The sequence below is a fragment of the Narcine bancroftii genome, chromosome 1 (genome assembly GCF_036971445.1).
Source record: "Narcine bancroftii isolate sNarBan1 chromosome 1, sNarBan1.hap1, whole genome shotgun sequence".
Taxonomy (NCBI): domain Eukaryota; kingdom Metazoa; phylum Chordata; class Chondrichthyes; order Torpediniformes; family Narcinidae; genus Narcine; species Narcine bancroftii.
The window spans coordinates 2311998-2328366 of NC_091469.1; the positions used below are offsets into that span (position 1 = coordinate 2311998).

At 36.1% G+C, this 16369-nt stretch overlaps 1 protein-coding gene across 11 annotated transcripts in view; it reads right to left on the reverse strand.

Moving 5' to 3' along the window:
* The window catches only part of pomt1 (protein-O-mannosyltransferase 1), a 90134-nt gene that overhangs the window by 24930 nt on the left and 48835 nt on the right, over window positions 1-16369 (reverse strand). For 10 of the 11 annotated variants that reach the window (XM_069918532.1, XM_069918541.1, XM_069918528.1 and 7 more), the window contains 7 exons: window positions 12900-12992; window positions 10978-11098; window positions 10399-10496; window positions 9433-9546; window positions 8520-8646; window positions 6391-6568; window positions 4595-6231 (listed from right to left, as the gene is read on the reverse strand). In XM_069918532.1, coding sequence (XP_069774633.1) covers window positions 6057-6231; window positions 6391-6568; window positions 8520-8646; window positions 9433-9546; window positions 10399-10496; window positions 10978-11098; window positions 12900-12992 — 906 coding nt within the window. In that variant the 3' untranslated portion in view covers window positions 4595-6056. Of the gene's footprint in view, window positions 1-4594; window positions 6232-6390; window positions 6569-8519; window positions 8647-9432; window positions 9547-10398; window positions 10497-10977; window positions 11099-12899; window positions 12993-16369 lie in introns of those variants that run through there. The other variant, XM_069918518.1, reaches the window with a different exon arrangement.

The window sequence follows — 16369 nt, forward strand, 5'->3', positions numbered from 1 at the left end:
GTCAGCTGCAGGCTCGTTTGTGGCTGACAAGTCCGATGCAGGACAGGCAGACACGATTGCAGCGGTTGCAGGGGAAAATTGGTTGGTTGGGGTTGGGTGTTGGGTTTTTCCTCCTTTGCCTTTTGTCAGTGAGGTGGGCTCTGCGGTCTTCTTCAAAGGAGGTTGCTGCCCGCCAAACTGTGAGGTGCCAAGATGCACGGTTTGAGGCGTTATCAGCCCACTGGCGGTGGTCAATGTGGCAGGCACCAAGAGATTTCTTTAGGCAGTCCTTGTACCTTTTCTTTGGTGCACCTCTGTCACGGTGGCCAGTGGAGAGCTCGCCATATAACACGATCTTGGGAAGGCGATGGTCCTCCATTCTGGAGACGTGACCCATCCAGCGCAGCTGGATCTTCAGCAACGTGGACTCGATGCTGTCGACCTCTGCCATCTCGAGTACTTCGACGTTAGGGATGTAAGCGCTCCAATGGATGTTGAGGATGGAGCGGAGACAACGCTGGTGGAAGCGTTCTAGGAGCCGTAGGTGGTGCCGGTAGAGGACCCATGATTCGGAGCCGAACAGGAGTGTGGGTATGACAACGGCTCTGTATACGCTAATCTTTGTGAGGTTTTTCAGTTGGTTGTTTTTCCAGACTCTTTTGTGTAGTCTTCCAAAGGCGCTATTTGCCTTGGCGAGTCTGTTGTCTATCTCATTGTCGATCCTTGCATCTGATGAAATGGTGCAGCCGAGATAGGTAAACTGGTTGACCGTTTTGAGTTTTGTGTGCCCGATGGAGATGTGGGGGGGCTGGTAATCATGGTGGGGAGCTGGCTGATGGAGGACCTCAGTTTTCTTCAGGCTGACTTCCAGGCCAAACATTTTGGCAGTTTCCGCAAAGCAGGACGTCAAGCGCTGAAGAGCTGGCTCTGAATGGGCAACTAAAGCACGAAAACCAACAAGGTCGGGTCAGATACAGCAATGAGCTCTCTGAACCCTTCTCCATTAACAACGGCGTGAAGCAAGGCTGTGTTCTGGCACCAACCCTCTTTTCAATCTTCTTCAGCATGATGCTGAACCAAGCCATGAAAGACCCCAACAATGAAGACGCTGTTTACATCCGGTACCGCACGGATGGAAGTCTCTTCAATCTGAGGCGCCTGCAAGCTCACACCAAGACACAAGAGAAACTTGTCCGTGAACTACTCTTAATTGGATTAAAGCATTATATAAGGGACCATTAGCGAAAGTGACAGTAAATGGACATGTATCAAAGCAATTCACGGCAGGGATGCCCACTATCACCTTTATTGTTTGCGTTAGCTATAGAACCACTAGCAGAATTGATAAGAACAGAAAATAATATAAAAGGGATAAAAATAAAAGACAAGGAATATAAAATCAGTTTATTTGCGGATGATGTTATAGTATACTTAACAGAACCAGAACTATCAATAAAAGAATTATATAAGAAATTGAAGGAATATGGAAAAGTGTCGGGCTACAAGATCAACGTAAATAAAAGTGAAGCAATGCCTATGAATAATGCGGATTTCTCAAAATTTAAGAAGGAATCTCCATTTAGATGACAAATGCAAGCAATAAGATACCTAGGTGTACAAATAAATAAAAATCTCGGCCAACTATATAAACTCAATTATTATCCAATAATGAAAAAATTACAGGACGATTTAGAGCATTGGAAAGATTTACCACCAACACTAATAGGAAGGATAAACTATATTAAAATGAACATTTTTCCAAGGATATTATACCTATTTCAGGCATTGCCAATACAACTGACAGAGAAATTCTTCAAGGAGTTAAAGAAAATAATAAGGAAATTTTTATGGAAAGGGGGGAAACCGAGGATAGCACTAGATAAATTAACAGAATGGTATAAACAAGGAGGCTTACAACTGCCAAACTTTAAAAATTATTATAGAGCCGCACAATTAAGATACCTATCAGATTTTTATCAAACAAGGGAAAAGCCAGATAGGACCAGATTAGAATTTGATAAAATAGGGGAAAAGATACCTGAACACATATTATATAAATGGGATGAAAAATTGGTACAACATAGAAGTTCTCCAGTATTACATCATCTCCTCAATATTTGGAAGAAGATTCATGTAGGAAGAAATAAAACAAATTATCAATTACCAAAACTAATATTGACGCAAAACAAGTTACTCCCTTTTACAATAGATAACCTTTCCTTTAGAGAATGGGAGAAAAAAGGGATTAAAAGAATAGAAAATTGTTTTTCAGGAAATAGATTATTATCCTTTGAACAAATGAAAGATAAATACAATATAACTCAAGATACAGCGCTGGCATATTACCAATTAAGATGTTACTTGAAGGATAAATTAGGAAGCAGTTTGAGTTTGCCAGAGGGAAGTAACTTTGAATATGTGATTACAGATACAATGATAATCAAAAGATTTATAACAAATATGTATATTAAGCTGCAAGAAAAGGAGAATGAGGAAACAAATGGTAAAACTAAACAAAAATGGGAACAAGATTTAAATATAAAGATAAAAAAGGAAACATGGGAGAAGTTATGCTCTGGAACGATGAGAAATACAATAAATACGAGGTTACGTATGATACAATATAACTGGATACACAGGCTATACATTACACCTCAAAAGTTAAATAAATGAGACTCAACAGTATCTGATAGATGTTTTCAATGTAAAAAAGAAATGGGAACAACAATTCATGCAATCTGGACATGTGAGAAAGTAGAAAAATTTTGGGAAGATCTAAATCAGATATTAAATAAAATAACAGAAAACAATATACCAAAGAATCCAGAGATCTTCCTCCTAAGTAACATAAAAAACAAAGAATTTGAAATTGATTTGGAGGATGCACAAAAAAGATTTGTTAAGATAGCTCTAGCCGTAGCAAAAAAATGTATTATGTCAACCTGGAAATTGGAAGATAATTTGAAAATACAACAATGGTATATAGAAATGAATAAATGTATTCCATTAGAAAAAATAACATATAGTTTAAGAAATAATATTGAAATATTCGAACAAATATGGGAGCCTTACATTAAACACAATAGCGAAAACCTACCGGGGACAATCACTACCTAAGTTAACGGAAGGAAAAGGAAATGAAAAGAATGGACTCAGTAGAATTTCTGGTGTATTTTTATTGAATGACAACATTGTCTGACTGGTTTAATGTATCCTAGATTTTGTACCTTAAATGGACGGGAGGGGGGAGGTGGGGAGGGTGGGATGGGAGGAGGGGGGGGAGAAAATGGCACTGTATATGTGTGAAAAGGAAAAAGTGTGCATCATGGTTAATGTGATTTATGGTGTGAAAAATAAAAAATTGAAAAAAAAAAAGCACAATTTCATGGCTGGAGATGTCGTGATCGTCATGGACAAGTCAGTGCCTCAAAATTCCTGGCTGATGGGGAAGATTATTGATGCCATCCAGGACAAAAGAGAACTTGTATGTCAAGTTCAGATTAAAACTAAAACTGGCTTTCTGAACTGACCAAATAGCAAAATCTGTCTTTTACAAGAAGCAGAAAGCTTTGGTGATTGACTTTCACTTTCCATTGAATATTTACCTGATGTATTAGGGAATATGCAATCATTAATTGATTTGGGCCTACAAGATTATCAGATTTCTTTTATCTATTTAGCTTTAGCTGTGGCCAAGAAATGTATAGCTCTTACTTGGAAAGATAGAAATATATTAACTTTAGTTAGGTGGTATTTGGAGATGCAGTTCTGTTTGACTATGGAAAGGATATCTTTTTCAATTCAGGATAGGATGTCTTTTTATAGGTTGAAGTGGACTCCGTTTGCTAAATATATGCATTTAAGTTTGATTTAAATATGTTTTTGTTTGATATTTTAGTATTGATCATTTTTTTTAATTTTATATATTTTTTTCTTTTTTTTGATGTTAGTATCTTTATGTGTTATGTTTTAACTTTTTTTGTATAAGTTTTTTTAATATATAATTATTGTTCATTTTATTAACTCTTCACTCTTTATTTTGGGGGGGTTGGACTAACTTTAAGCTAGGTTATTAATGTTGTCTACTAATTTGGGGGGGGGTTTAGTTTATTTAGTCTGCCGATGTAATATTGTAATTTTTATTATATTATGCTTAATCTTTTTACTGTAACTTTCTATTTTATTCATGTTATAAAAATTTTAAATAAAGTTTTAAAAAAATATTTACCTGATGTATTACTATGTTTGATTTTTTTCTTTGTAATAGTAATTATTTTTTTTAGGGGCCAGTATTGTAAGGGTTAAAATGAGTTGCAAACATATTCTTGAAACCAGCTGAAAAATATTGTTTACAAATTCCATAAGTGTCTCCTAGTTATAGCCAACTTCAAGGCTGGTGAGCTTTTTGCATGTTTAAGATAAACAATCTGTTTTAAGCTTTCCTTTATACAGTTAAAACCAGAACAGCATGGAGACACTCCAAATAATTCTTTTGACCATTTTATTGAATGCTTTATTGTCTGTTATAATCATCATTTTAAGTATTGTTTTATTTGTTTTATTATAGTTCTAATTGTATGAGGTTCTAATAAACTGTGGAAAAACTCAACACAACTTTAGAATGTACTTTTCATTTAATGAGTCAAAACAACTGCATTCCATTCTTTCCAAGCAATTATAAAAGAAGATAGTCATAATGGATCTGATTTGGTATTGGTAATAAGGCCTTCAACCTCCTAGGTTTCATACTCTGGAATGTGTTCCCTGAACCTCTCTAACATCTTTCATCAATTTCTTTAACCAAATATCTTTTCCATTCTGTCCAAAATTTTCCTTCAGAATTCATGTTTTTGTGATTGGTATCTAAATACATTGTCCTTCATTGACAGTACATTTTCAATTTTCTAGATCGATTTCCATTATCACACACCTTTAGTCCAAAATTCCCCATGTTCTATTTTATACAGGGACTTAAAAAGCAAAAGTAAAATTCCTCACATTCATCAACATAACATTTTTGTCTCAATGTTATCAAATGATGATTTGGCATTGGAGGAAACACTTGTATTTCATTTGCCAATTCCAGAATAGCCTGCAGATTTCATTACAAACATAATTATCATGCTTCAATAATTGGTTTCCAAACTAAATCCATAATATTCACATTCTTTTCACAATATATTGACACAAGACCTCTTAAATTTTTGTTGAGCTGAATTTACCTTAAAGAACATACTTTAATACTTCTCAATGATAGGAATACAAATATACAATGCGCACCAGCAAGAGAACAGTAATATTTCAAATATAGTTTATAATTTTGATTTTAAAGCTTTCCATGCAAACCTCACTTTAGAGCAAGATTAGGGATGGTTTGAAATTCTGGAAAGAGTCTTTAGTCCATAAAAATTATAAAAAATCTATGTCAATCAATCAATTACTGAAAAGAAGGATAAATGTTCCTTCAAACAAATTTAAAATAGAATAATCTTATCCTTCGCCACACATTCCGGTCCTTTAATGAATTGGATAAGACAGTGAACATCTTCACAAATTCTGGATACTTATTTCACAATCACCCATCGAATTGCCACTTTATATTTTGGCAAAGTTGGCAGCAGTAGCTTTTTTTGTATATTGAACAGAAAGCTCTGTCCTAAGGCACTAAACCTGGCACAACAAAGAGCTTACAAAATTAATTATATTGTGACCGTGTAAATAACCATAATATTTAATTTTCACCCTCAAACGTTATGAAAATCTGACACACTATAGTGTTTATAAGAACTAGGACATGGTAATAGCTCTCAATTGTAAACTTCACTTAAACCAGACATTTAAGACTTTTACGAGCAGCATCACATCTGATGCACTGTATAGCGTTCAATACATGAAATGATTCTGAGATGATAGTGCATTATCAGAAGTCCATTTCACTACCAATAACCAATCAACTTTTTTACCTAATTGCAAAATTATTGTGCATAAATGTAGTCTGTAATACTTCAAAAGTGCTTGTGCTTTAAAGTTTCAATGGACTTCTGTCTGCCTCAGTGATGTTATCCATTGATTTAATGCTATTGTTTACGTATAAGAATGTCCCAGCTGTCTTTCCAGCGCAATGCAGTCAACTCTGATACTGAAAGAGCTGGGTACCCATAGGTAAGAGGACTAAATGTCTTGTACACAAAGTAGACAGAGGAGATCCAAGCTAAGACCACTGCGCTGAATGTATTTCTGGAGATGGTAGACCTGAAATGGGAATGGTGGCAGTTCAGTTCAAAGTTCCATACAACTAATGCTAGATCAGAATTAAAGATCTAATTATAAATTCAGTGTTCTGTTGACAAATAAGTTATCGGAAATAAGTCATTCAAAAATTAGCGGAAGAGAAAAATGCATTCTACACACCTGAATATGTAATTGTGAAGATGTTCAAGAACAATGGGCAAGAGGAGGATTTTGAAGGTGAGACCTGGCAGGTAGTGATATAAAAAAAGTGTTTTCTCCATCAAGAAAAAAGGCAGATAATTAACTGCCCATCCTCCAATGCAGATAGCTCCAGCCAGAACTAAGTGCTCCCAGGAATCTAAAGGATCAAAAATATAAATAATGACTTTTGAAATCACCAACAATGAGACATGGATTACATTGGAGACATAAAAAGTTTCAATTTCTAAAGCAATTCAATTTTTTGACTGTTTAATTGAAGAATGCTAATAATGAAAGCCAGATATGTATTTATAAATATGACAAACTATCGAAAACAAAAATAAGTGCACATTGGAAGGTTGCTCATTTACAAACTGTATCCATGGACATTTTGCCTGGGAGAACATTGAGTAATGTTTTTAATTTGGCAGATGCATGCTTTGGCAATTGAAAATTGTTGACTATATGGTAAATAATTACATGGTTCACTGCTGCTCGATGTGTATAATATGAAAAAAGACCTCCAACTTTGTAGATCATGAACTAACACAGTTAAATTATAAAGCTCATTGGCATGGTCATATCCTGAAAATACAGGGTATTAAAGGTCTGAAATTTATCTTGCGCATAACATCAGCAGTTTTAATTTTAGTTTTTAAAGGTTTGCTGTCAAGGTCATAGTTAGATCAGATGATTAGCAACAGTAAGGACCTCCCTGTAGCTAACCATTTCAATTCCACACCCCAATGCCACGTTGACACATGGCCTCATATACTGTCACATTAAGGTCACTCATAAAGTGAAGGAATAACGCCTTGTGTTCTGCATCAGCAGTCTCAACTAGACGGCATCAATATCAACTTCAATTTCTGTTAACCTCTTTCCCTCATCCTGATCTCCCTTCCTCCAGCTCCCCACCCTTCTTCTATCAGAACTACCTTTCAGCCCTCTGCCCTTTTCCCCCATCACCTATCAGTTCTTTTCTCCCTTCCATCTGTATCCACCTATCACCTGCTAGCCTATGCTCCTTCCTTTTCCTCTCTCCTCACCACCATTTGTGGCATAGGCCTGTTTTTTCTGAAGACTCAGGCCTGAAACATGACACCTCCCTCCACTCTTGTTTGAATGCCAGCTAACATTTTTCCATACTTTGATGAAGGGTTTAAGCCCGAAATGTCAGTTATGTATTTTTACTTTTGATAAATAAAAGGACACTGCTTGATCTGTTGAGTTTCTCCAGCATTGTGTTTGTACTGAAACGTGGATTATCTTTTGCTTTCTATGCTTGCTGCATGACATGCTGAGTTTCTCCAGCACTTTTACCTATTGCATTAGTAACATTTTTTGCTTTTTTTTTTGATAAAGGTTTAAAGAGACAACAGGCTTCATTGGGACACCAACTTCCTTCCCTGAAAGGTTTTCATGAATGAGTTTTTAAACAACTTTTTTTCTGAAAATCATTAATTGCAATTTCACAAGTTGCCACGATAGGTCTAGAATTCTTCTGATAGCTGTAGATCATTTATTGTGGTGCCATAATCACTAGCATGTGTCATGTTTCCCAGCTGAATGTGTACAAAGATAGGTTAATGTTATCACCTTTAAAGTGTTGCAAACATTCCATCTAATAAAATTAAAAATTGCTTCTTAATCTCCAACACAAATGAAATCTAAAACTATATTTGCAGTCACCAAATAACTGTTACCTTCACACTAGGAACATTGCATGATGGCAGGTATGGTATTCTGGACGAGAAGTTAAACTAAGGCTAAATTTACTCCTTCATGTTTAAATAATATACTTTATGGACACTATTGTGGAGGAGGGAGTTTCTTCCAAATGTACCTATAATCCCATCCCTTTAATGGTGTGACAACACCCTCATTAAAACAGATTATCTGGTATGTATCACACTGCTCTTTTCGGATATTGCTATGAGCCAAACTGGCAGATACTTCAATAGATGCAAATGTACTCAGCTTAGAGATTGCTTTAAAACACCATTCATTCTTTCTTGTAAGTGCAAGTATATTTGTTATCTGCTCCCCCCACCCCCTTTCATTTTTAAATGTACAATCCAAAAATTGATATTTTTTGAAGACATTACCTTTTGGGATTGTGTGGATTCTCCTGCGTTGCCTCAGCAGATGCCAGAGAAAAATTGCTGTATAAACAACAATTCCAATTGTTGCTGTTGACCATGTTGCAATATTTCCAATCAAATGGATCTGTGCCTGCAGAATGTGTAGATATTTGAGATGATTAATAGAACTGTGGTGCACAGGCTAATAAATCAAGCTCTTCATATTCCTGGAATTAGCTTATGGACTAGAATCATTCAAATGAAAATACTATATTAAATTGCTTCATTAATTAAAATCTATATTTCAGCAAAAGTAAATGTAAAGTTAACAAAAGTGGAGTGGTTAAAGGAAGCACAGCATTTTATGGGTAGCTACTTCACTTTCTTGTAGGCAGACAGAGGTTGGGCTTGGGCTTGCATTTATTTTATTTCCTCCACTAAAGCCTAACATTTCAGCTAGATTTTTCAGGAAATTCTATGAAGGGTGATGAAAGTATTCTCTACTGAGGAATGCACGCAAGAGGGAGAGAACCTACATACAGGATAATCACCACTAGAAATTTGTTAGCAATGTCATAAGGGCACTGTCTCTACAATGATGCAAAAGGAATGATCAGGTAGCTAAGCTACCTCAGCTCATCTTTCTTTGTAAACTAATTGAAACTTAATTGTCAATCACTGGCTCCATAGTTGGTAGTGTGAGCAAGAATATTAATTTGCTTTAATTTTAGAAGCAAATGTGTGTACATTTTTTCTCTCATTTATGCCTGTTTCTAAGAAATTGATTACAGTGGATTTCACAGCTTTTTTACCCCAGAAATATAGTAATATTTATGCAATTGTGAACAAAAAATGGAAAAAGGACAGCACTAAAAAGTACAGATACAGTATGTCAATATTGTATGCATTTTCATAAATATTTCAATTAAATCAGTACATTGGTGCTGGGGTGAAGCCAATAAGCAATATTAGTGTCCATGTTTATCCATTCCAGAGGGGAAGAGCTGTATTTGTGTTCAGTCTCTTCATTCTTCAACATCAACATCTTCAACTGAAGAAAACAAAAAAAAACAATGGTTGCATTAAATAAAATTCTTAACGTACGCAGATGATTAGGCAAGGACTAGTAGACTGAACTAACTTAGGTTTATATCTAGTTGCTGGAGGAAGTTGGGGGGCATGGGGTTGACAGGGCTTTTCCTTTCTCCTTTTCCCGAAAGATGCCTTCCGATGAACTAAGTTTTCTTAAAAACTTCTTTTGCTGCAGTCTCTTAAGTTTAAATCTGTCTCAACTGGAATTCTCAGTTGAAGATTAACTGGTCTCAGAGGCAATAGAACAATATCTTCTAATCATATAACGTTCCACCATTTAAACTTAGGACATTAAAAGGAGTTGGAGTTGAAAATATCCACAGATCTAACATAAATCTTATTAGCGGGTACTTTCCAGATTTAAAAGTCCTTGTCTGTGTCTAGGATCATATGCTTCCTGAAATAGATAACTTAAGAACTGAGAATATGAAAATATTATAATATTGCATATTCAACTTTAAAAGACAGTAATGAGAAGGGAAAATTTGGATCTTGGGGAACTAATCAGTAATAAAGAAATTAGCTGAAGAAAACCCCAGTGATGGGAAGTTTTAAGTTCCCCAATGTTCAATCACCATGTAAGATATCAAACTACTCAATGCCAGAAGCTTTAATGAACTGAGAAGCACATTCAAGGTGGAGATTGATTTTAAGGATTGTCTTTAAAGAGCAGAAGAATTTAAGGAGAGAATACCAGAGTGTTAAGCTAACTAACAGCACAACTGCTTTAAAAAAAAAAAGGGGCTGGAAGCATGGAATTGCAGAAGAGGCCAAAATATAACCAGGACCATAAAATTAATGTTTCTATTACTTGTAATTCCAGGAATTTGGCCATAAAGCTCATGTTCTTGCTGACATCCATCTGTGCTGGAGTTTGAAGCTCCAATTCTCTATCCTTCTGTTCCTCACCTGGGTGTACAAATAGAAAAAATGCAGCAGCTTAATAAAACAAGGCACTATTTGGAAATTCAAAAATCATACAGAAAAATTGCTTCAAGTTTGAAAGGAATTCATTTTTGTATTTCCAAGCTCAATCATTTTCAAGAGGTGCCAATTCCACATTTATTGACCAATATTTTAGAATTGCAAGGCATATTTCTGATCAAGGGACTCATTTCATAATCTAAAGCAGGGGAAGTTTAAAAACAGGACTTTTCTGCAAAGCAACTGTCTATTTTACTGCAATGCCATCTGTTGAACATGTGTTCCAGAACTGGAAGAATGTAAAAATTTCAGATTGTTGCAATGCTGTAGGAGAGGTTAAAACAAAGCCATGGAGGGATTTGAACACTGATAGAATTTTACATTTTGTGGGCATTGACATATTCAGATCAACTTTTGTGTTCTCAACTAACTTCAGTTATTTTCATTTGCAAACAATGAGCCTTACTTTTTCCATATCTGTGCTCTTCAACATTCCACGCCATGTTCTGATGATAAACCGTAGAACTTTTATCTCCAACTATCTCCAGTTGGCAGTAGCCCCAATTGGGTAAAGAAGAACCACTCAGCTGAAATGAAAAGCGCAAGAAAATATCACAGGGCTCTATGTTCACAAAGAAGAGAACAGTTTGAAATGGCATTGATCGTGCAAATCACTATCATTTTTACAGAGGCTGAAAGGAAAAAAATTAGACTGAAGTTTGATGAATGGAAATGTCTCCCAACATGAAACTGAAGATGAAGATTTAAGGAATAATTATCTTGATTTTAAAATACATGATTAATTATGATTTAAAGGATTCATGAGGATGTGCTGGGATTGGAGGGTTTAAGTTGTCAGAAGAGGTTAAATAAATGGGATTGGTTTTCCCTGGAGCATAGGAGGCTAAGGGTTGACCTGAGGTATATATAAAATTCTGAGCATAGATTTGGTGAATTTATATAAACTGTAAAAAAAATTGAAATCCCTGCACAATTCTTAGGATCCTTCATTACATTTTGCCTATTTTTGCCTGCTTTCTGTTTCCTGTAGCCAGTGAATCTTGTCTCCACGCCAACTGTGATAAAAATTATCCAAGCTTGTTATCAAACAAATAAAGAGCCTAGTTAAGCAAAATCTTGACTTAATAATAGAAGGCCATTATTATTATACAGTATTTCCAGAAAATCATACTAGGAAGATTACAGCTCATAATAACTTTTTTTTTAAAACACATCCTACAAGTGTGGTTCATTTTAGATGTATGGGGATTTCAGAAACCATGAAATCCATGAATATTAAGTTTATTAACAGCTTGTAAAAACACAAAGACTGGAGGAACTCAGCAAGTCTCACAGCATCCATTGGAGGTAAAGATACATAACCAACGTTTTGAGCCTGAACCCTTCTTCAAGGTATGAGTTTAAAGCAGGCAGGTGCCAGAATTAAAAGGTTAGGAGAGAAGAAAATAAATGGTGGGGAGAGGAGCACAGACAAAAGCGATAATTGGAAATGGAGAGGAAAGGAGAGAATTGATCAGGGGAGAGGTGGCTCTAGGAATGCAGAACCGGAGGAAAGAGAGAGGGAAAAGAAAAGAGAAAGACATAGCTAGAGGAAAGGAGAAATATGGATAGAAAGGGGTGAGGGGGGGTGGCTAACAGAAGTTTATGTTCATGCTATTCAGTTAGAAGGTGTCCAGATGGAATAAATTGTTCCTCCAATTTATGGGAGGTCCTAGTCTGGAGGTGGCACGAGTCCATACACAGACATTTCAGCATAGGAATTGAAATGGGTGGCCACTGGGAGATCACCACTATTGCGGCGAACAGAGCACAGCTGCTTAGTGAAGTGATCTCTCAATCTGTGTCCAGTCTCTCCGATGTAGAGGAGGCCACAATGGGAGCAACAGATACAGTAGATGACTCCTGCCGATTCACAAGGGTTGCTTCTCTTGGAAGAACTGTATTGGGCCCCAAATGATGGTGAGGGAGGAGGTGTAGTCACACGTGTAGCACTTGCTGTGGTCACAGAGGTAGTTGACAAGGGGGGGGGGGGGGGGTCGAGTGGTGGGAAGGGAGGAGTAGACGTGTCACGGAGGGAGGGGTCCTTGAAGAAGGTGGAGAGAGGAGGAGAGGGGAATAAGTGTCTGGTGGTGCAATCACGTAGCAGGAGGTAGAATAGCAAAGGATTATATGTTGGATGCAGAGGCTAGTGGGGGCATATGGGGGCTGGGAAGATGTGTACATAATGGAGGATATGCAGGTGAAGGCAGAGTTGATGGTAATAGAGGGGAAGCCAAGTTATTTTGAAGAAGGAGGACATCTCAGGTGATCTGGCATGGAAGATCTTGTCCTGGCAGCAGATGTGACGTGCATATTTTACAAACTTGCCTTTAACACTGCAGAGGTGTTCACATGCAAAAGCTTTACTTCTGATAATATAGTTTTCCAGACTTCATTCTCGGTTTCACGATTGACAATTTCCTAGAACAAATGTGAAATGTGAGTTGTTAAACTTGAGTCTTTGGACTAGGATTATCCCAGACCCTATAAAACTTCACCTTTGTTTCTATATCCACACAGTTGCAATTGGAAAACCAGTATTTCAGCAAGCTTAAATAAATGGTGCAAGTGAAATCATTGCTGCAGAAGTCTTAAATGTAGCACTATATACAAATTCATATAGGAACTATGTTAAGGGATAATATTTTATAAGACCAGGAACTGAAGTACTGGAATTCACCTTTCAACTAGTGCCCATAATGTTGGCATTTTCATTTAACTGTTCAGCTGCAGCCTGTGCAACAAAAATTGAAGAATCCAGCCTTCCTGGAACCCCTGTCTAAGGGGAGATTTTAGAAATCCCAACGCTCATTGGATTTCTATATATGGTGCAGAGAATTATTGAAATTACAGCCTATTAAAAAGAATATTTGGCCAAATCACTACTCTACTTTCGTATTCTTCAATTCATCTATCTCTCAACTCTTAAAGTTGAAAATTACCATATTTTAATGACACTCTGGGTTTTAAAAAAAGGTTTCACCTGAATTTACTATTGAATTTATTGATGATTCATGGTTTCTGGTTTTAGTACCCATGACCACCAAACCCTTATGTAAATGCAGACTGTTAAACTGATCTCATGATTTTTTTTTACCTTGAGGAGGGCTCAGAACAGAAACCTTAGTTTATATATCTTTTCCTCTTATGGACGCTGAGACCTGCTGAGTTCCTCCAACATTTTGCATTTTCACTATAATCACAGCATCTGCAGACTTTTATGTGTTTCATGAATTTTAAGTTCTCTCTGTTAGAGTACCCCTCAGGCTATGATGATCCCTTCAATTTCCTAATCCCTAAATTCTGGAATTAATCCCCCTAAACTCTCTAGTTTCTTTTATAATTGAAAGCACTCATGAAAGCATACATTTTGACTTTTAATCATCTGATCTATTTCATTGTAATCTTATCAAATATTGTTTGATAATACACCTGAGAAGTGCTTTGCATATTTTACTATGCAAGAGGTATGCTGGTCTAAAAATCATTGTTACTCTCAATTCTAACATTTTCAGCATTGATCAGACACTTTAATCACCCATGTTTAAAAATTACTTGTGATTATCTTCCTTTACAATCGCCTGGAGAGACTAGAATATCATTATTGTTTATGACTTGTTCAAACAGATCCGAACCAAAGTTGAGTTTTCCAAGGTTTATTAAACCTTATATAGCTAACTACATTATTACATCTTTTTATACAGTAATAAAATATGATTAAATAAAGCTTAAAATAATACTTAAAACTGTCAATAAAAGTTTTCGGACATTTCAAGCCTCTCGATCTTTGCAGAACAAAGGAACTCAAAAACTGAACTGCTTATCTGGCTCTAGCAAGCATTCTATGACCCTCAGAATGGCTGTTACCAGGAGACGACATGAAAACTGTCAATAAAAATTATTTACAGACAAATGCAAACATAAAACACATTTTAACCCAAACAATACTAACCCTTAATTATTAGATGTAAAAAAAATTACATTACAAAGGGGGGAAAAAAAATCAAACAGTAGCATATATTAGTTAAAATATTGAAAAGAAAGTGAAAGTCAATTATCAAAGCTTTCTGCTTCTTGTAAAAAAAACAAATTTTGGTAATTGATCTCTTCAGAGTGCCAATTTTAATCTTAATCCGAATTTGATGTACAAGTCCTCTTTTGTCCTGGATGGTTTCAACAATCTTCCTCATCAACCAGAAATTTTGAGGTGCTGAATGGTCTATGACGATCACAACATCCCCAGCAGTGAAATTGCACCTTATCTTAGACCATTTCTGTTGCTCCTGTACAGTGGAAGATATTCTTTCACCCATCTTTTCCAAACAAATCTGATATAAATTGTACCTGCTTCCACCTATGGCACGCATAGATGTCTTTCTTTTGAAATTGTCCTGGTGACAACCAAGGTTTACCTTTAAGAAGGAAAAGATGCTTCAAGGTCATTTGGATCAGTTGAAGTCTTAGTGATTGGATGACTGTTGAGGATAGCTTAAACTTTGCATCAAACTGTCTGAAGACCCTCCTCATTAAGATTTTGTCCATCTACCATTGAATTAAGAAGTTTTTGCACTGATCTAATCAATCTTTCCCATACACCTCCATGGTGTGAGCCAGTAGAGGAAATGAACATCCAATTAATTTCCTTTTGAACTAGTTCTTTATGAATTTGAGTTCGATTTCAGTTTACAATTACATCTCTTATTTTGCGCTGAGCTCTCACAAAATTAGTACCATTGTCCACATCTGGCAATAAAATGCCGAAGGGTATTGATGAAAGACTCTGTAACAAGGGATGATGCCACTTCAATATGAATTACTCTTGCAGCTAAACATGTGAAAATAACACCATAGCCCTTCACAGCACTCCTTGTATGCTTCACTTCAAAGGACCCAAACTAATCAACTTTAACACAAGTTCATCTGGAGACTCTGTCCAGAGGCAAATCCACCATCAGATGTTGTCCAGATGGTGTATTTATACACTAATAAACATCACATTTCATTACAATCTTTCTGTTTACTCTAGTGGCATCACAAATCCAACAATTTTCTCCTAACATATAGTTGAAACCACCATGACCTATCTCTTTGTGAGTATGTTGAAGAATTAGATTTGAAATGTGAAAACCTTTGGCCAGTATGACAGGATGTTTAATTTCTTCTGGCATTGCTGCCCTTCTAAGGTGCCCATCAACTCTAAAACACCATTCTTGAGAATAGGGTTGAGTTTACAAATGTGGCTTATCCTTTTGACACCCATTCCCTTCTTCAGACTTGAAATTTCATCTGCAAATCTCTTCCTCTGGCAAAAGCAGATCATCTCCATATCAGCATTAATGATTTCTTGAACTGTGAGATGTCCCTTTTCTTGAGACCTAAAATTACTTTGTCTCTCCTCTTTGATTCAGAAACCATCTTTTAAATCAGAGCATCTATACTGTTGTCCCTTTCAAACTATTCCAGGATAAGAAATAATGAATTAAGTAAGTAACTGAATCCATTTATTCAGACATTATCTTAACAGCATTTGAAGTCATTTTTTTGATTTCAGGGTCTTCTGGTAAAAACTTCTTTTAATTTATCAAGATTTTGAGGCCACTCCTTTTGAGGCTGTAGAAGAAATCAAGGCCCTGACACCCACATTTCTTTCTTCAGAAAAGACGACTTTCAAATCTCAGGAAGTCAGATTGGCCGGAATGTTAACTGCATTAACATATCTCCAATGTATTGGACATGAAACTTTATCAATTTCAGTGATCCTGTTAGCCACGAAAGTGGCTATAAAAGGCCATAAAACA